Source organism: Melozone crissalis, unplaced genomic scaffold, assembly GCF_028551555.1.
Source record: "Melozone crissalis strain CALT ecotype California unplaced genomic scaffold, PUWL_Pcris_2 ptg000068l_1, whole genome shotgun sequence".
Classification (NCBI taxonomy): Eukaryota; Metazoa; Chordata; class Aves; order Passeriformes; family Passerellidae; genus Melozone; species Melozone crissalis.
Window position 1 is genome coordinate 20461010 of NW_026535846.1, and position 20567 is coordinate 20481576.

The 20567-nt window shown below is 41.1% G+C and overlaps 1 protein-coding gene across 2 annotated transcripts in view; it reads left to right on the top strand.

Annotated features, from left to right (window-relative positions):
* PCDH11X (protocadherin 11 X-linked) overlaps positions 1-20567 on the top strand; it is a 421952-nt gene that overhangs the window by 184745 nt on the left and 216640 nt on the right. For both annotated transcript variants that reach the window (XM_054289523.1, XM_054289524.1), the window contains one exon: positions 9459-9530. In XM_054289523.1, coding sequence (XP_054145498.1) covers positions 9459-9530 — 72 coding nt within the window. The remainder of the gene's footprint in view (positions 1-9458; positions 9531-20567) is intronic.

Consider the following 20567-nt stretch of genomic DNA (forward strand, 5'->3'; position numbering starts at 1 on the left):
TCCGTGGTTTTTGCTCTCAAATATTCCAAATGTTTATTTTCAGATCTCTCATGTGAGACCTGCAAATCCTTCACATCAGAACGATGCCTTAATGGTTTTTATCTCATTAACCATTTCTAAAAGCTCAAATTGTTCCTGGAATTTGTCATCTGGAAGAATGGAAGCAATTGCCCCTAATAAACAAAATGCCATTTTCCTTAACACGTACAAAAGCTCTGTGTAAAAAACAACAGTGAAAATATTGGCATTGTTTTCCTTAATTTGTTAGGATATATTTTTTGCTGCAGAACAAACAAGAGGGGATTTAAAGTGAGCTTTGGTTTTGTGAGTTCATTGTATGGCTTCATCTGCTGGCCACAAGGAGCAGGTGACCTCTGCCTCTGCTGCCTGACCCTGCTCAGAGCAGGGACAAGATCACAGACGAAACAGAGGTAGATCTTGTATTAAATATTTAACACTGAAATTTAATATTTAACATTTAAAGCCAACCCAATATCTGGGCCAAGGAGCCTTGTAATGATATCTAAAATATAAAGATAACACATCTGTGTTGTAGGAACTGCCCTGAATATCCCTGGTGGGTCTGGAAACCCTCCAAAGAGCAGAGCCTTACACTGAGAGCTGCTGAGCCTGATTTGCACTCCTGTCCTGCCTCCGTGCCCCAGGGACACAAATCTGCCACATTATGGAGGCACTCAGGAGCCAGGAAATTGTGGCACTGGTGGACCTTGGCCCCAGTCTGTCAGGCTTCCAAAATCTCTTCATTCAGTGCAGCCTCCAATGAATTTTACATTCCTTCCTTTCAGCATGGCAGCACAGCAGACTTTATTATTATATAGGTCAGCCAGAGAAATAATTTTGTAATGTTATTATTTGTTATGTTTAGCTGGAAAAAACAATGGTTATAAATTTATGATTCTTCTTGAAATAGAGTGACTATTCTCCTGACAGCAAACTGCAGCAAAACCTGTGACATCAAGGCAGAATGTTTCCTGTAACTTCAGAAGGGATTTCTAACAAAGAGTAAGGATGGGTTTGGCACAACTCGGGAGTGCTGGGGGAAATGTGAAGGGGCTTTGTGGGCATCTGTGGTGGCATTTTCCCAGTAAGAAAAAGGGAATATTTGTGTTGCTCTTCTTGATGGGAGGCGGTGCGGAGCTGTCCGAGGGAAGGGAAGAAGCAGCAGTGAGGCTGACAGGCACCAGGTTCTTGCTGGTGCAATACAAATTTTTATGGATTTTACTAGAAAAGGATGGAGATTTTGGGCTCTATCCTGACCACATGTCAAGTATCAAAAGAGCTATAAATTTTCCCTGAGCTGTGCTGCTCCAGCCCACGGACATTCTTGGCTAATGTGGGCGATGGATCCTCCTTGCACAGATGTGTCCTGGGGCAGCTGGAGCCCCTCTTACGCCTCCAGGGACCCCCACCTGCCTCCCCCTGCTCCTCCCTCCTTTACAAACCACATTCTTTGCATCCACTCTGAATTCTGTGCCACAGCTCGGGATAGAGGCTGAATAATTTACTCCAAGTCACGATAAGGAACAATAAAAGCATTTCCCAACATATTTCTTTATCTCTTGAGGGATTATTTATGGTCTGAGTGCCTGTTCTGGACACGCTTCTGCCACCTGAAGAACAATCTGACTTTTTTATTTTACTTCATCTCCTCAGAGCTACAATATGTACTAGAAAAATCAAACATACTTTATAAGACGAATAGTCACAGCTGGGGATAAGGAATATAAATAGGATGACATCAAATGAAAAGAACTGATGATCCAACAAGGCTTCTATAGATCATGTTGTCTAATGTCAGGAGAATTGCAGATTAGTCTTGCTGCTCTTTATGAGTAAGCCTATTTATCAACTTTCTGGAAAAATCTAATTTAAGGTGGCACATTTTCCGTAGTTCTGCCACACTTCAAAGCTCAGAGTGTAGAGGTTGGTCAGCCATTCTGCCCTGGCTGTAATCACTCTGTGAGATTCCCTTTCAGGCCTTTCTCCAGCAACCAGGTCCTTGCTACTCCTGGCTGCCTCTGATAATGTAATTTTGGTTTGCTTGATTAGTAAAAAAAACCCAGGAAGCCTTAGCTTTTAACAACTTTATCCAATTCAGACTTAACGTTCAGAGAGAAAGAGCAATTTAAATTGCAAATGTTCTTTAGGAGAAGCTGGATTTCTGTAAAGTATAACTTAGTCATGCCATAGAGAAAGAAGATGAAGAGCCCTAAAAAAGCCCCACATTTGGACAAGGTGGATCCAGGCAGGGGCTCTGATGTTTTCCTGAATAACCTACAGAAAGAGAAACTATTTTTATGACAGGATATAACAAGAAATGTGAATTTTAACAACTCTGGAGGAAATATGCAGGAATATAAAATTTTAGTTTTGCTACCGTGTATTACATTTTTAACACAATGCTTTATATCCGAGCTACAAAACGGATTTGTGTACATTTCTATTCCTTCTTTAAAAGCTAAGTAGAGCTCAGACAAGTAAAACAAGCTGTTTGATATTATGTTCTTTTCCTTCTTTCACTTGAAGCAAGAATACCTCAGCATCTAGTGTCACATTAGTTTTATATGTGTAAATACTTTCAAGCCAGAACATATAGTGTAAGCATATTTTATCACCTATTACCCTAAGATTTTTACATATATGAGCTAAAAAAAGCTCAATGTTTGTGAAATTTGAAGGTTTTTTTGTTTTTTCCTTTAGGATTATCTGAATTTGTGGTAAATCCTCTGTTCTTATATCAGAAAGTATTTAACTGTGCATCAGGAATTTCTTTATCATATTTGAAGTCTGGCAAACTTGTTTAAGTTTATAAGCAATGATGTGCAAGATAAAACAGAAGGATAACTGAGTTTCTCTTTGTAATTTAAATGCAATAATATCAGTTGTGCAACAGTCTTCACCAGCATAGCCTCACAGGCACTTTTCTTAGGCATTTCAAATTGCTGCTGTTCTTACAGGAAACTTTAGGATAAGTCTGTGGAATTCCTGTGCATAACATTCTGAAAAGACCAGGGCTGTGAATATCTCACCTGTTTGCTTTTAAGTCAAAAGCTTTCCTGTGCAGAAAGCAATGTTTCAATTTTTAAAAAAAGAAAAAAAGAAAGAAGGTGGAGGTCATTTGACATTACTACACTGCAATCAGCATTGTGTAGAGGAAAAGAAAATAAGAGCAGCTTCAATAGGATGCTGCCTTGGAGATGAATGTACTTAAGCATTTGCATCACCTGTTCAAGAAAATTGATAAGCCACAATTTTAGTATCAAATTCCTGTATCAACTTGCAGATTTGGTGGTCTCAGTCTCTTGATTTTTTTGCACTTTTGCTGCTGCTGGTTACTGAACACCTGGATTTATTTTCTGTTGTTCCCACTTTTACTTTGTCATCATGTGGTGTCTGAAATCTGTAATTCTCTCCATTAGAACTTTAGTGGGGAAGATACTGAGTAAGATGGATAATACAAATAGCAGGTGGAAAGAATTTCTACACCAGTGAGGTGTAGACTCTGTGCTTTACCATGTGAACTGGGTTTGATTTACAATTAAAAGTATATATATGTGCTTGTAAGATTAGTGAGCATTTTAATTTTTAATGCTACATCCCCTATCTGACATATCCCTTGGGATTCACAGGAAATCCTTCCTCCTTGCATAAAACCAACAAGATGCATTTACCCTAAAATTGCCCTTGAAATAGATACTTTTTTCTAGTAGTATTTAGAATAATTTCTCCCTAATGGCATCTCCTTTGTGGCACAATGCTTGATGGATGAATCCTGAAGCACAGATTCAGGTTTTTTGCTTATGGTTGGGTTTCTTTACAGAACCATTAAGAAAAAGCATTTTCCCAGTGAAGATTCACCATGTAGGGATGGATTTGGCTGCTGTGTAGAGAGCATTGTTCTTGTGTGGATGACCTCCTTGTGCAGAATGATAGTTTTATCCTTCTCTACATCATTATGTTTGCTGTACAGAAATCCTGCTGTGCTACATCATAATAACATGTAATCTTCTTGCTCAGTTTAGCTGAGATTTAAGGAGCCGCTGCTCATGGAAGCAGTTTTCTAAAGTCTGATCTATAATTTACCAGAATCAACCAGGCAAAAGAGCAAGAGGCTTTATAAGAGGGATACAGCCCTTAAAACTCTTAAATGAAGATTAGTTTAAAGTTTTACAATCCGGCACAGAGCCATCTGGCAAATCTCGTGTCAGGCTTTGTTAAACCCCTGAGCATCCCTGGTGTGCTGCCCCCCACACCCACACCCTGCCCTTATCCTCCATCCCCTGTCCTGCCCTCTCTTTTGGGACAAAAGAGGGAAATAAATGAGCCAAGGGCTGATTTCCCTGCAGGAACAGCAGAACAGCTGTGGATGTGCTGCACCCCTGGAATCATCTCCTAATGCTGAGTGTGCTCTGGGGGATTTATTGCATCTCCCAGGAGGTGCTTGCAAGGTAAAAGCTGCCTGTTGGCAGCTCCATCGGAGAATTGCTGGGTGAAATTGTGGCTTTTGAGCCAAGGAATGGCTGGGAGGATGCAGAGCCATGTCACAGGGCGTTTTGGTGCTTCCAGATATGGACCTGCAGCTGGGACAGCAAAACAAAACAGAGTGGAAGCTGTCAGAGGTGATTCCAGATTGCTGCTTACTCTGGAAAGTAATCTAATCTAAGTTACATTTCACAACTCTAGACTTGTGGGTTCTCACTGATCTCTCCACAAAGGGGTTCTTATCTGTGTGTTTATGTTTCTGTCATCTGACCTTTGTTTCTTAAACACAAAGCAGAGACCTTCCTATAGGAATCCTTAAGGACATCTTCAATTCAGCTGTCCTGTGGCTTTCTTTATGTATAAATATATGAACCTTGGAAACTCAGAATAATTTGTTTTAGCAATCTGTTTCATTAACTTATACTATTGCCACTAAAATTAACCCTTCTGTTCACCTTTCATGTGAAGGACCTTGGGAGGACTGCAGGAATCCAATTACCTGAAATCAACTTAGAGGCAAGGGGGAGGCATTGTTAATAGAGATAATCTCCTCCTCAGCTTACAGGGTTCTGCTCTCTCAGTGCAAAGACATTCTGCCTGCACAGTAAAATCAGTGTACCTGATTTCCTAATTAAAGTGTGCAACAGAAAAATAATGAAGAGTGCATTTCCTGTCTAAAAATGTGGATTTTGGCAGACAGAAGTTGCCCCAAGAAGATAAACCTTTGCAATCCCAACTATATTATGATAATGTAACATAGCTGATATACAACCTAGCAAATTTTTTGCTGTTTGTTTCCCAAATTTTACTTCAAGCCATAGAACTTTTCAGCTTGAAAGCTTGTTTCATAGTTTGTTCTTTGGTTTTTTTTCCCTTTGCTGTAAAGTGCAGGAGTGGGGCATTTGGGGTCAGACAATTTTAATGCTGCCACAGCAGTTTCCTAAGGCACCAGAGAAAAAGAGAAAAATGCATGGTTTTACCTTGGAATTTCAGTCTGCTTTTGCTACTCACAGTAATCAATAACCACTAGAATTATATAGTAATATCTGCTTAGATAATTGTAGGGCTTTTCCGGAAATCAGAATAGGTAAGCAAAAGTTTTTTTTATTTTTATTTTTAACTTTTATTTTTCATTTTTATTTTTCATTTTTAATTTTATTATTTTTTTTATTTTTCATTTTTAATTCTAAGTTTTTATTTTTCATTTTTAATTCTAAGTCAAGGTTTGTTTTAAAGAAAAGTAAAAACTTGTCAATAGAGAAGGATGATGGAATGGAGGTAACATCCAGCTGAAACAATCCAGTATTTAGTATTAGAATAAAACCTAATCAGGTTCAGCTGTCTCAGATGCACTGAAGATCTCCCCTCATGTTTCAGAGTGAGGACCACTGTGAAACACCCAGATCCATCATTCCATTAAAGACAAAAATGGTATCTGACTTAAAACACTTTCATAACCTTTAAAATCTGTTTTACAGTTCATTTTCTCTGGTAGGCTTTGGAAGCCTGGATATTACCTGTCAAGTTGTCATAAGTAATTATATGTTTGTTAACTTATGGCTCCTAATAAACAACAGGAAATATTCATGATGAATTTCATTTTTCCCTTAAAAAAATACTTAATAACTGCTTTGATTAAATATTAAAGCTTTATTTTGCTGTTACAACCAGACCAAAAATAAATCCAAATATCAGCAAAATATTTTGTGCAGAGTCTTTTATGACCTGGTTATTGTGCTGGACTTTATTGATTGCTAACATCACTGATCAGGGCAATTTCTAGGTGGTCAAGTGATGGGACTGGCTGTATGATGGCACAGCAAACCAAAACTTTGTTCCTATTGAAAACACCTGAAAATTTGAGTTAATGCAGGTATACAGGCTTGGGTTGCAGCTGGAATTATTGCATTTCTTGGTGGACAAAAGGAAATAATTCTGAGATGAAGGAAACCTTTACAGCCAGCACGGTTTTGTGTGGTTCCTTTGTTTGTGCCTTGCTCAGTGCCTGTACCCCAGCAGTGACAGAGTGCCAGGTGATGATTTAGGGCAGAATGTGTGTCCATGAGCTGCAGCAGAGAGGGAGAGCTCAGGAGGAGCTGGATGAGAGGGAGGAGCAGGAGGAGCTGTCCAAGGTACCCCCTGTGCTGGTGGAACAGCAGCTGGCTCTTGCAGAGGTACAGGTGAATCTTCCAACATGGAAAGAACATCATTTATTTCACCAGTCAAGCTTGATTGCTAGAAAAATTTTTGAACAGTGTGTGTGCGAGGGCTGGGGGAGCTCTACTGGCACTGCTGGAACCACAACATCATGTCCTGATTGAAATCTTCCATCTTTGATCCAGTTCAGTTCCATCTTTGATCTCATCAGGAGCACAGTTCTCTTCCAAGTGTGGAACCTAAATGTCAAATTGAGGAAGAGGAGGGAACATAAAAGACTGTGGGCACAGTCTATTGTTTCTTCAGGGGATTTGGGAGCTGCAGAAGGCTCTAGGAAGATGGCCCAAGCTAAACAAGGGGATAAAGGCTTCCAAAAACTCCCCACTTTTAGTCAAAGCTTCTTTATCTGTGCTGGAAGGAAGAAGCTCCTGTGAGGATTTTCTCTTATTACCACATCCTTCTTTCTAACAGAGGAAAGAGAACTTTTGGCTAAGTGCTGTAGGTGAAATCCATTAGCAAGTTGTGTGTATCTCAGCCAGGGGGAGCAAGCTCTGTACTCCAGGTGTAGCTGCTGTTGTTGCAGATGGTTCAGAGCAGGTATCACCTGGAGAGGGGCAGGAATTGCCTGTTGTCACAGGTGCAGGCACTGGGTGGGTGCCAGCAGCCCCTGTGGGCTCACAGGGCTCACACCTTTGTCCATGGGCAGAGTGATCCCACAAATCCCCTCCTGGTTCTCCTTGGCGAACCAGAGCTGGCTGTGGAACAGCACTGGAGATTGGAGTGATGTCCACAAAGGTGTTTCCTGCGTGAGGAAAGCCTCAGGGATGAAGGAGCTGCTGCTTGGTTTTACCTTCTTTCGCTCCAGGAGCAGCAGTTTCCCTGGAATCTGCACTACTTTCACTCTTCCTGTGTGCTGTCCCTATTTCCTGATATTTTATCTTCGGGGTCTCTTTAGGTGCAGGGCAGGGGGGTCTTTAGGAAGCAAATGGGGCCAGTCTAAATAAAATTCAGCATTAATTTCTTTGAGTTTTCATTAAGCCATGTCTAAGATTGAGAACATGGTTTCCAGCGTTAGCCAAACACTTCAAGTGCTGTTTCACCTAAATGTACTTTTACATCTCTTTTCCTTGCATAATCACTTGTTTATTCATTTTTCTCTTTGCCCTCTGAGTGGACAAATGTTGTTTAAAAAACTGGTGTGAAATGCCAAGGAGAATTATTTCTCAAGAAATAATGTGATTTTTAACATCAATTCCTGGCAGGCTGGCCCATGTGGAATTATTATGGTATCTTTAGCATCACAATTGATATGTTTAATAATTTTCATTGTGTGTTTGGGTCCCTTTGATGGCTGGTGATTAAAGCAAGATTATAAGGTAGACTACATTTGCTTTTGAACACATGAAAAACACAACCTTCCCTTCCCAGATGCATTCATTTTAACTCTTTTTAGCATTCACTGAATCTGTGGTTATTTCTTTTTACTTTTGAAATGCACTTATTGTTCTATTTCAAGAATGAATCATATTCCATTGCTACCCCAAAATACAAAATAACAAAAAATGGTAAAAATTATTGCTTGTAATCTATTATTACAGGCAATCCAAGCTGCCAAAACACAATTGCCATTTAATAAGATGGTTTTTTGAAAGAAGCCCTGTGAATGCTCTATGCAAACTGAAGTTGCCCCCAAATTCTGTATTTAAAAAAACAATGCTTCCTTTTAAGCAGCTATATTTTGGTGTAAAAGACAAAAAATTCAATGGCATCTCCTTTTCTTTGTCAATCTTTGCAGTCTCCATGGGCATTTAGTGGGACCTGGATAATGTGATATTTGTATTAGATATGGTCAAAGGGATTGTCATTAGAGATGTATTTTAGGAGGAGGAAAATCTTGGCACTACTTAAAAGTATTTCAGCAGAAGATCTTTTCTTTAGTCTTGTTTCTGTTTTATGACAGAACAAAAATTTAGGGAGAAAGAAAATATGAGACTTTTATCCTTCACAACAGTGTGAGAAATTCCCTCACTGGAAGCACATATGGAGAAAATTAAAAGGTGCCAAAATCCTGATGAATGCTCAGGCCCAGTGACCAAAATCTACCAATGCATTTATTATTGCAGTAATTAGATGTTAATAAAGAATTGCAGGATGTTTTGGTATTGTAAAAAAAAGGAAGTGTGAAGGATCAGAGTCTTTGAAGACCATTTTAATTTATTTGATTAAATGACTTTTGGTTTGGGGTGGTTGTTCGTAGAACATTCCAAGTGGTGGGAAGCCAAGGAGACAGAAAAGCTTTAACTGCTTTGTCTCCTGGCTCCAGCTCTGAGGATTAAGGAAAGACAAGGGCTTTCATCTCAAAACATGGCTCCACATCCAAATAATTCAGCCTTAAAAAGTGTTTCCCAAAAATTCCTTTTTGGATTCATCTATTGAAGTTACAGTGAGCATAACACAGCCTGGGCAGAAAACAGGGGAGAAACCAGAGTTGAGTTCCCTCTGAATTTCTGCTGCTGAGCCTTACTCTGGTGGCAAATAATTTCATATTTTCAGCTGAATTTTTTACCTGTATGCACAGATGAAGTTGTGTACCCCCACACCTTCAAAGATACAGCAACTCTATAAAGTTATTTAGCTGGTGGAAAAATAAAAAGTTGCTTACAGCCTACACCAAATGTGTGCATTGATGCATTGGTACATTATTGTATGGAATTTGTACCTGTTTTATTCCCTCAAAGGATATTAATGCTGAATGCTGACTGAACATATCACTGACATATCTTTTTCTCTCCCAAAAGCACACAAAAGAAGTGGGAAGGCCACAAACTCCTTTGAAAGAAACTACCTTGGAGCCCTGGACTCAGCCACAGGTAGGCTGGAACAACTTTTCTGATCAGTTCTTGTCTGTAGTGCTGGTTTCTATAAGTATTTATGGACAGAATCTGCAAAAAAAGTTGCAAAAAGTTGTTCTGTGGTTCTTCTATCATGTGTCAAAATAATTTGTTTTGGTTTTCGGCTGCCCAGACTATTGGTGGTCCCCTTTAAGTTCTTTTTAAGAGAGAAATGCCAGCCTTATCTTGCCTTCAACTTGTGCTTAAAAAAAAAAAATTGCGGAACTTAACAAAACAAAACTACTTTGACGGTTTTATTGGTGTGCCAATAAACTGTGAGCATCTGGTGTAGGAATGAAGGGGTGAATGTTTGTTGTTTTGGGAGCGAGGTTTGAGAGATCAGCCTTTTGCTTCAGGAGGACTTAACCAAGAATGAAACAATAATTAACCATGCAAAAAGCAATAAATAAAGAAACATGGATATTTATATGCAATCTTTCTTAACACAGAATGGGTTTGAATATTTTGGTGTTTGTAGTTGAAAAAAAATGTTTATTGCAAATTTTTTTGTGGAGGATTTCAGAGCCCTTTTTGCTGTTTATTCCCTGTGTATCAGTGTGTTGCACATGGAGCATGTGGCTTCAGAGGTGATGTGAGGGGAGGAAAGAAGCAGTGAGATGTGAAATCCTGGAAGTTAGGTTTGTTCCAGAGGTTCTACTCCCAAAGCTTGTGGAAAACACAGTGCAGGAATTGAGAAGCAGAAATGAACAAGCCCTCACAGCTCTGCTCATGCCTGAGTGCACTTCCCTTTAGCAGGTGCAGTGCTGGCTGTGCAGGCTCCACAGGACGGTCTATAGAGCTGGCTGAAATATAGAAACTCTCAGCTGAGAAACCCAGCTATGTGCTGTTCACGTTTGTGCGTGCACAGAGGAGATTTCTGTCTGCAAACCTGCAGGCCTGGTGCTGCAGGGCAGTCCCTGAGCTGCTGCTCTCCAGGGCCCAGGATTTCCCCTTTTCCCCGTTCAGGGTGTGCTGCTCCCAGCCCTGCATGGCCAAGCCCCCCAAACCCTGCATGCAGGCAGCTGCTAATCACAGCAGTTAAACCCCATCGATCTGAGCCTGCAATCAATGATGTTTATGTGCAGTCCTGCGGGGCTTGCTGTGCTCCTCAGCTAGCAGCAGGCATTAACCCTGCATGTGCCGGGACAGCCTGCAGGGAGGGGTCTGGTCCCAGCTGATGGGGCATTGATGGCTCCTCCTGTTCCTCTCCCACAGCATTTCCTCACCAGGAGCTTGGGTTGGGGCTGGGTTTGGCTTCTTGGAGAGCATTTTGGCCTCTGAGTTGAGAGAGGAGCTGTTGAAGCAGCTTGATGCTGTGATTGTCATTTACGATTGTCGTTTACGATTGTCACACGCGCTGGTGTGTGAACGTGAGTGACACAGGTGAATTTTGCAGCCACTTTTCCTTGGTGCTTTGTGTGACTTGTTGCCAGCAGTCCTGCCAAGGAAATATTCTGTTGCACTGTCCCGGTGTTGATGGGAATCTTGCTAGAACAACAACCAACCATCACCATGTTGTTTGATTGCTATAGAAATCTGCATTTGCCACAGCTTTAATTAATAACCACAAAGATCAAAATTTAAAAATTATTTTTATCATTCCTATTCACTTTTCATTTAAAAAGACAGTCTGTTTTCTAAAACAAATACATACAAAGAAACTAATGCTAATATGCTTTTTTGTTTCTTGGAGAGAAGAATTGTAATCAACAAAATCAAAAACTGCTGGAGCCATTATTGTAGCAGAAAATTGAATTAGTTGATAATTCTTTCATGGATGTAATTCTGGCCACTGCAAATCCCTCCTTAGGTATTTTGTAAAAAGTGAGTAAAAATTCATGGCATGGATAAAAGCTTTGTCTATTTTATGAGCAACAGGCAAATGATCCAAATGGTGCTCATAAAGCAAATGGTTCCCAACTCTAAAAGGAGGAGAAATGTATTTAAAAGCTGCTGGAATGAACCACGAGCAAAGCCAATTCCTCTGTACAAAAAGGTGTAGCTTCCATGGGAGTTTTTTGAGTCCCCCCCAAACCACACACAAGGGAGAGTCTCACTACTTGTGCCTATTTAATAACAACAATAAAAAAATCATTTGGTGCGCTCGGGCTGCTGTGGGATGAGCTCTGCCAGCAGAGAGGGAACGGAGCAGCCCAGAGCAGGGTCTGTGTGCGGGGCCAAGGGGCAGCGAGGCAGAAAGAGCCACATCTGGCCCCTGCTAGCAGCAGGGAGAGGCTGGTGCCCATTAGCAGCAGGGCAATTTCACACAGAGCTTACAGGCTGGGCAAACGAGGGTTTGGGGTTTGTGCTGCCCTGGCTCCTGCTCGCCTTATTTGCTCAAGGTTGGATCGTGGAAGCAGCCAGGTTTTGCTGGGAATTTTGAAACAGCTCTGCAATTAGACAAGAAAAGAGCTGCAGTGCTTCGTCAGGCTCATTTCTCCTTCTGTGTGGTGGGGCTTTTGTTCTTGGTTTTACAGTTGTGATTTTTAGGGGTTTTGGCTGTGCTTGATTAAGTTCACAGAGCAGAATGACATTGACATTGTGGGAATGCTTTTTTTTCATGGCTGTGCCTTTTAACTTGTAGTTTGCTGCATCTTTTTTTTCTGTGAGCTCAGTGAATGGAAACTGATGTTCCTGCCTGGAAAATAAAGTACGAGAGACTTGTTCCGATAAATTTGGGACAAGACCTTTGCAGATAAGGAACACGTGTGGGAGTAGTTGCCCAAATAGACTTGTCATTGGTTTACAAGCTTTATTTAAATGCTAAATACCATGTATTCCTGTGGTTGTGTTTTTTGCTGCTTTGCCTGATTAAACATTTAGCTGATAAACCCTGTCAAGGCTGTTCAGAGCTGCTGTGGTTAAGATTATGTATTTGTAGCCTCTAAATTTACAGTCCATTATAGACAGGACAATTTAAAATCAAAGTAATCTGTGATTGTTTAAATTTCTGAGGTTGCTGCTGCTGAATTTTGTGTGGCAGTGACATGAAATAATATTGGTCACCATGGTTCTGAACCAGAAACAAATTGTTTCTCCCAGCCTTTGGCAGGGTGGGATTGGTCTCAGGAAGCAACTGCCAGGATGAGAGGAAATGGCCTAAAGGTTTGCCAAGGTTTAGATGAGATGGCAAAAAAGGAAAAATTCTTCACTGAAAACTGGAATTAGGCAGCCCAGGGAGATGTGGGATCACCAGGTCTTCTCCAACCCTAAAACCTCCAGGATTCTGTCATTAATAGGAAGATGAATCTAGAAAGAGACAACAGGGATTTACCATTTTCTTATTGAAAAGGAACAATGCTCAAGTTTAAACTGTAGTAGTGGCAAACAGTGAGGTTTGCCAGCATGACAGGTACAACAAAACTCCCACTCTTCAGTTGCAGAATATTTCTGATTTAATTTCTTTTTGGTGACTCCTACATCACTGTCTATTGTGTGTGTTTCTGAAATACTGCATACAAGTGGTGCCTAGAGGTGTTCAACAGGATAAAATGTGAGAAGGTGATGGTAGTGCTGCAGCTTTTTATTTGTTTATTAATTGTAAGAACTCCAAGGGCTTTTAGTCACTGAAGATAATGGCTAAAAAGTCAGGATACAGCTGCATTAATCTTCCTGGCCCAAATGTAGCATAATTACTTTAATGAACATGTTAATTTATCCCCTCTCCTCGTCTCTTCCTCCTTCTCTGCTCACTGTCAGTGGAACCTGAGACAGTGATGGCCCTCAGAGTTCTCTGGGAGGGGTGAGTGTTTGAGGATGATGATGTCAAATAAATGATGTGTGTTCAAATAAACCACATCTCACACCAACAAGGCTTCATTACCACCTGCTGTAGAGGTGGGGTATTCCACAGCACTGGGCATCACAACGTGATCCACCCAAATCCAGCCATTTGTGTCTCAAAAAGAAGATTCTTCTGAATCTATAGTTTCATTTTCTCTTTATTTGTGTGCAGAACACAGTCCATTTTTATTTATTTTTTTTTTTTTAGCAAAATTGCTTTTTCTGAAAAGGCAAAGCCACTCGCTCAAATCTAATTACAAATGATAGAGTGTAGGGTTTTTTTTTGCTCAATTTTAAAGAATCACTTTATAATCTTAGAACAGTGGATACAACATCACTAATCCAATATTTTAGCAGTAAATACGTTTGATGATGGGAATTGCTACACTAATCTTATATCCCTCCATAGTATAGTTAAGAAATCCACAGGGGGTTTTACTAATCAGTTTTTGTAAAGTAAATCAAGTCATGTAATTCTGGTTGCCTCCAAATGCCCAGCGATGCAGGCACAGCCATGTGTGCAGCACTTTCTGTTCTTTTCATTGCTTTTGAGCCCTAATCTGCAGCCAGGCTCTCCCCTGAGCGTTTCTGGACAGAAAAGTCTCCAAGCACCCTCTGACAGAGATGTCTTATTAGGAGAGCTGGCAATTCACCTTGTTCCCCTCAGCTCCTGCTCACAGGCAAAAAGCTGCCAGTAATAAATATAATCCAACCACATTTGCTGCTCTGCTTCTGATAAATATGCTTGAAGGTACTTATTTAGGCGCTCACTTTATTGACAAGTGAGATATGTTGCAATATGGCCTGTGGTTTGATCTTGGCTTTAAAAATATTCAAAATTAAAATAGGTTGTTTGTTGTTTTTTCTTAATTATAAAAAGAGTGTTTTAAATTAAGAACAAATATTAGCAACCGTGGTTAAATATCTGAAGAGAAGCAATTAATAAGAATTCAGTGCATATTTTGTTCCCACAGTTCATGGGTATTGAATTATTGTTCATGGAGTCCTGGTGTGCTCTGTTTGCTTAAGTCACAGCTTGAGCCTTTAGGACTCAAAACCAGTCAAAGTCAGAATGAAAACAAAGCTTTGTTTCCTGGTTTGGTGTCTTCAATAGAAACTAGCTACTTAAACAGATTTATAGTCTATTCACACCCAGGTTATATTCAGTATTTAGAATCTATGTGCTCAAAATATTCCTATTTTGTTTGGTGCCTTAGTAAATTCAAATATTCCTTGAATATGTTTCCTATGGAATGGAGCTTCAATTGTAATCCTGAGTGCTAACAGACAAAACTTGGTAAAATTAAAAAAAAACAAAAAACAAGCCAGTAATAAAAGACCAGATCAGAGCAGAAGAAGTGGGGATTAAAAATGAAATTAGGATTGCCTACATAAATTTCTGAACTATTTTTGAGCAGTCTTAAAACCTGGTACTTGATCTCTTCTAATGGAGGCCTCCCAAGCTTGAAGCCAATGGAAGCAGAGAGTTGTCTTGGTGTGATTTGAGTATCTGCAGGAACAAAATAACGTTTTATTGAGAAACTGGAGAGAAAAGAAAACATGCTAATTATCCCTGACATCCTGAACAAATAATGCATCCAAAAATCAGGGCACAGTTCTGGAAGGTGACTCTGAAAAGGCAGTTTATGGAGTGGAAAGGGGCATTAAGAAATTCTTGTCTATTGATAGCTTCCCCTGGTTCCAGTTAATGTGGAATAGAACACCACCAACTTGCCACATATAAACCAGTATATCAGCCTGTAGTAGGCCACTGGGAGTATTCAACTGTAAAATAAAAAAAGGTAATTACAAGATGTTTGCAAATAAAATCTTAATTCTAATTAAATCAAGACTTACTTACTCCGCAGCGGAGCAGGGTTGCTGAGGTTACCTGGCCACAGGCAGAACTCTATTTGTATTAACCTGGCAGCATTTCAGACAGACTTTACTATGTATAAAATAATTTTTTCAAGATCCTGATTTGCCATAGTGCATGGCAGTGGAGGTTAGTGTCTGTGTAGCTGAGAAGTCACTCAGAGAAAATAAGGACAAAAAGAAGCAGCTCTCAGAGCTGTGAGCACTGAATTTGCTATTGATTTCAGCAGGGGAGACTATTACAAAAGCAGAATATAATTCCCATTTCATTTAAGTTTAGCTGTCTGTTTTCCAGACTGGGTTGTGATTCCATGATAAAAAAGCCTCTCAATTTGAGCCGATGTAGAGTTCTCTCCTGAGTTAATTAAAAGCAGGGAGGGCTCCCCAGACAGCTCCCACTGAGCTCATGGGGCTGGATGTGCTGTCACACTGCTCCCTGAGCTCCCACAGCCCAAACATCCCAACTGCTCGCGGGGAAATCAGCCTGTGGCAAAGGCCCCAGGTCCTCCTTGAGGTATTTACATCCTTTCTGAGTCATTTGCCTTGTACGTAGTCTGCCTAATTCCTTTGGCTCTCACTGTTAAATCTTTTCTTTCCTCTTGCTTCTGATGTGCCAGGGCTGCTGTTACAGACTCAAACAGAGGGGCAGAGAGGAGAGGGTTGGTAGGAAAAGCAGGGAGCTCATCTGTAGTGTGACAGTGGTCACAGGGGTTCTTGGATGAGGGAAGAGACAGGAATGTTGACTCCTTGTTCAGAAGGCTGATTTATTATTTTATGATATATATATTACGTGGTAACTAACTAAAAAGAATAGAAGGAAAGGTTTCTCTCAGAAGGCTGGGTAAGAATAGAATGGAATGGTTAACAAAGGCCTGTGGCTCGCACAGAGAGAGAGCAGCAGCTCTGCCCTGAGTGGTCACTAAAACCAAACATCCACCCGAGACCAATCACACATGCACCTGTTGCACTCCACAGCAGCAGATAACCATTGTGTACATTTTGTTCCTGAGGCCTCAGCTCCTCAGAAGGGAAAAAATCCTAAGAAAAGATTTTCATGAAAAGATTTTCACAAGTAGATGTCGGTGACACTGCAGAGCATCACCTGGCTCCCAGCCCAGTGCAAACAAACAGGGAACCCCAATGCAAACAGGGAACCCCAAAAAGCTGCCAGTGCCTCATCTGGGGCTGCAGGGCGGGAGCTGTGCTGCTCAGAGCAACCAGGGCATTTATCCTCCTTCTCCTCACACTGAGTTGGGCACTCGGCAGTGAAGCAGTGTTTAGAAAGGGCAGGTAGGCAGCTCCTCCTTCATCTTTGGAGATGCACAAAGCCCCGTCAGAGTCTGGGCAAATCACCTGGGCCTGCTAACAGAGGATGTAGATGAGCTCTGTGAGGTGCTCAGTTATCCATGGGGATGCTCAGAATGGTTTTCCTTTTCCTTCACCTTTTGGCGAGGGAGCAGAGACATCCCTGTTATTTAGGAGAAAACTCCAAATATCAAAACCATTAAGTGCCACTGGACTGTAACTTAGCGCTGTGAGCTGTGCCCAACTTGCATAAATCTGCAAATTGGAAACACAGAGGAGCTGGGATTGATGGAGGTGTCCCTTTTGCAGTGCCCACCTGGCTGTCACTGCAAGGGGAGGCAGGAGCTGTGCTCAGGACAGATCCATCCTCTTCACCAGAGCAGGGATTTGTGCAGCTGGGAGGGACAGGAACTGCTTGAAAAGCCCTTGGAAAGCATGAACATAATAAAATCTCTCTGCTGTTGTGCCTTAAATCTTCAAAATGGTATTGGCTTCCTTGCAGATCTTGGCATGGAGAGTGTTTGAGGGGAAAGCTTTTGGAAGTTTTGGGTTTTTACTCTTAGTTGATCTCCTGATGTTTTCTTTCCCACACTGTTTTTAGGAAACTTGCAACCATCTTTTCCTGATGATGGTGGGTTTTTTTTGGTTGTTTGGCTTTTTTTAAAGTAAACTTTTCCAATGTTTAGTAAGAACTTTGTCTTAATTCCTGATGAATTAGTGACACAAATTTTTCATTCTAGGCAGCAAACAGAGCCTCAAAATCTTGTCCCAGGCACTGTCAGGAGGAGGCACTGAGTGCACTGTGAGCTCTTCACCTGCAGAGGTTCAGTCCAGTTGGGATTCTTTTAACACTGAATATTTTATTATTGCTCACAATGGATGGAGGCTGAAACCCAGCGTTGGGGGACAAATTATTCATAAATGCTGTTAAAGCTCCCAATGCACACCCAAAGTCTCTCTCACACCTCTTCAGTGTTGAAAAGAGATTTTGCCTGAATTCAGTTAACTGAAATGTGGGATTTCACCAGTCCATTAAGTTCTATGATTATTGTTTTGTGTCTGTAGTGGAGATGGTGGCTCTGGGTTGCCAGGTTGCTCACCCTCTGAGGCAGCTCCTCATCTGCAAAATCAGTTGTTCTTCTTGAAGGATATTTTATGGTCTGATTAATTTTTTGGCAGAAAATTGTTGCATATAAAGCAGACACACTCCAGCTTGGTGCCCCGGTGCCTGTAAGGTAAATGGGTATTTTGGACTCATTCAATCCCAAATGAGATTAACACCACTGCTCCCTCCATCTGCCTTTGAGAAAGAATCCAATAAATAGCGGGGGGAGATTATCAGAGTCAGCACTTGCAGTGGGTTTTAGCTCCTGCAAGGAGACAGGGGCGCTCCCAGAGGGTGCAGGTGCTGCTGTGCCACTCAGGATGCCCATATTGTGTCCTTTTAGGGTAATTTAGGGCACTACTGCCCTTTGAAATGGACCACTCCTCGGACCTCATGAGTTCACTGGGCAGCAGAGCAGCATGGGGCTCCTTGCTAAGATTTTATTGGTTTTCTTCGCCTAGAAGGGATTTCAAAACAGAGAAATAGTGAAGAATAAACTGTGCTGTGGGGCCTTTTCCTTCTCTGACAGCTTTTGATTGCCGATTGAGATGCTGAGCTGGGAAATCAGAATCCAGGCTGGCCACAAGGCTGCCCTGCCTGTGTCCCCTCGTCTGCATCCAGGAACACAGGTGTGGCCTCTCATAATTAGCTCAACAAATGAGATCTTGCTCCAGATCTCTTTTTTCCTTTGTGTTGTCCCATTTCAAGTCTATAAATTCATACCTATGAATTTCATGTCTATAAAATCATTCTCTAAAGCAGCAGTTGATTTTTCAGGCCGTAGGAGTCCCAGCCATTGCTGTCCCTCTGTCACTGTCCAGCAGCACAAGTTTGTGCCACAGTTGGAGGTGGATTGCAGGGGGTCACAAAGAGATGGTGGCCTGGACTCCATTGCCACTGAAATGGTGTTTCCAGCCTCCATCCTGCCTGCTTGGAGCTGAAGGAGACAGATGAACAGCAGAATCTATGGGCTAACTCAAAATAAGCTGAAAACAGATTTTCATAATACATTATTTGTCTTTTCTTAGGAAACAAAATGTTTTACGTTGGTAGCTAACTCTGCCTGGAATAAGGGAGTTTTTTGTGTGCATCATCCTATCTATGGATCAACTTCATTTGGAGGGCTCCTTCTTGCATGCTGTTATAAATGCAAACTGGTTTTTGCTGGAATTTTACAAACTGGTTCCAATTGAGTTGTTTATGAAGCTAAATCAGGGGAAATGCCATTAGAAAAGGATGCCAGGCTCCAGCCAGTAGGTGTTGGTGCTGCAGATCAGCCAGCATCTGTAGTTTGGAAAATGATCAGCAAAACTTTCCATTTTGGCTTTGTTTTTAAATGCCTTTATGCCTTCCCAAGAACCACAATTAATTGTTGTGCACTGTGCTGTTTTCCCAGCTCTAACAGATACTAGAAATTTCCCAGACTCGGAAAGGAATTAATGTTGCAAACAGCCTGACAGTGGTTGGTGTTTGCTGTAGAATTCATCATCCCTGAAAAGATGCATATTCTACTGCTTTGTTTGGAAATCCATAAATTTCCACAGCACTTTGTAATGCCCTGAATTTCCTTATATATCTGCAGTACAGATGGTGTAAACTACCAACAGAGGCAGAAATTGTACTTTGTTTTATTTGTCAGGCCCTCTCTTTGTGCTGCTGCTCTCCCTCAAGATTTTATTCTAAATTCCTCTTCACTCTTGAGCAAAGACTCCTGTAAATCCTCAGGTTGTCACTATTTGTGGAAACCTCCCCTGCCAGGTGCCCACAGCCAGGCATTGCCATGGACAAGATGAGTTCTTGGTGCTTCTTTTTAGTTCAAGGTTTGCAGGGCAATGTCCTAATCTGAAGTGCTATTATCAGATTAATTAATTACTAATTGCCAAAGTATTTGCACTGTGGGGACATTTTTAGTTATCTAGTAATATTTTATACTTATATTTTACTCTCTGAATTCCTATAGTTATCTCCCTATGAGAAAACCTGATTTTTACAGTGATCCTCTGTCATGTACATGTTAAAATTTTCTCCTCCCCAAGTTTTATTTTAAGGATCATTTCACAGAATCAGTTAGGTTGGGGAAGATATCTGTGCTCAGCAAGTCCGAGATCCATGAAATCTTTGCCATCACAGTGGATTCTGGTGTTTTTTCTGTGCAGATTTGGTTTCCTGTTGAGCGGCAGGGGAGGGGGTGCATGAGGCACTCAGTGAGAACAAAGCTCTTGGCTCTTTTCAGTTCCAATTGTTTTTCCTTTAGCTGCTTTCATACCTGTGCCCATCACACAGATCTCTGCCTATTCAAGTAAAAGTGAGGATTCTTTATGATCCGTTCCATTCTTTCTATTTCAGAACTTACAAGTGTTGTTGAGATGGAAACATCTGAACTTTTTTATTTTTTGGTGAGGAGCAGCAGTGAGAGAGGGAAGATCTTTTCTGGCTTTCTCTTTTCAGAGCACAGCTAAAGCGCCCGGCTTCTGGGCTTGGCAGCTTTACAGCAACTTGATAAAATAAAAATAATCATGCCATCACTATTTTATCTCCCTCCTTTCAGATGTGCTTCCTTCAGAATCGCTTCTCCCTTTCATATTTGTGGCACTGTGCTCAGCAGCGTGGCAGGCTGTTCACAAGCTCTGCCAAGCTGAGGATTTGAGAGAAAGTAAACAACTCAGTTGGAAACAAGGATAGCAAGAGTTGTGGGGACTCTAAGAAGCAGAGATATGCTGCTGTATTATACAGGAGTTCACTTAATGGAAAAATGCTGTCTTCCCCTTGCAAGGAATGAATCTCTCTTACTGGCCATTGTGAAATAAGCCAGCCGTGCCCAGGGCTCTGTGCAGGCAGCTTCAATATCAAGTGCTTTTGTAGAACTCATCCTGATTGAGGAGGGGGGAAAAAAAGAATTTTTTTGCCTTCAGTTAGAAGATAAAACAACATTTACAAAGAATAAAAAC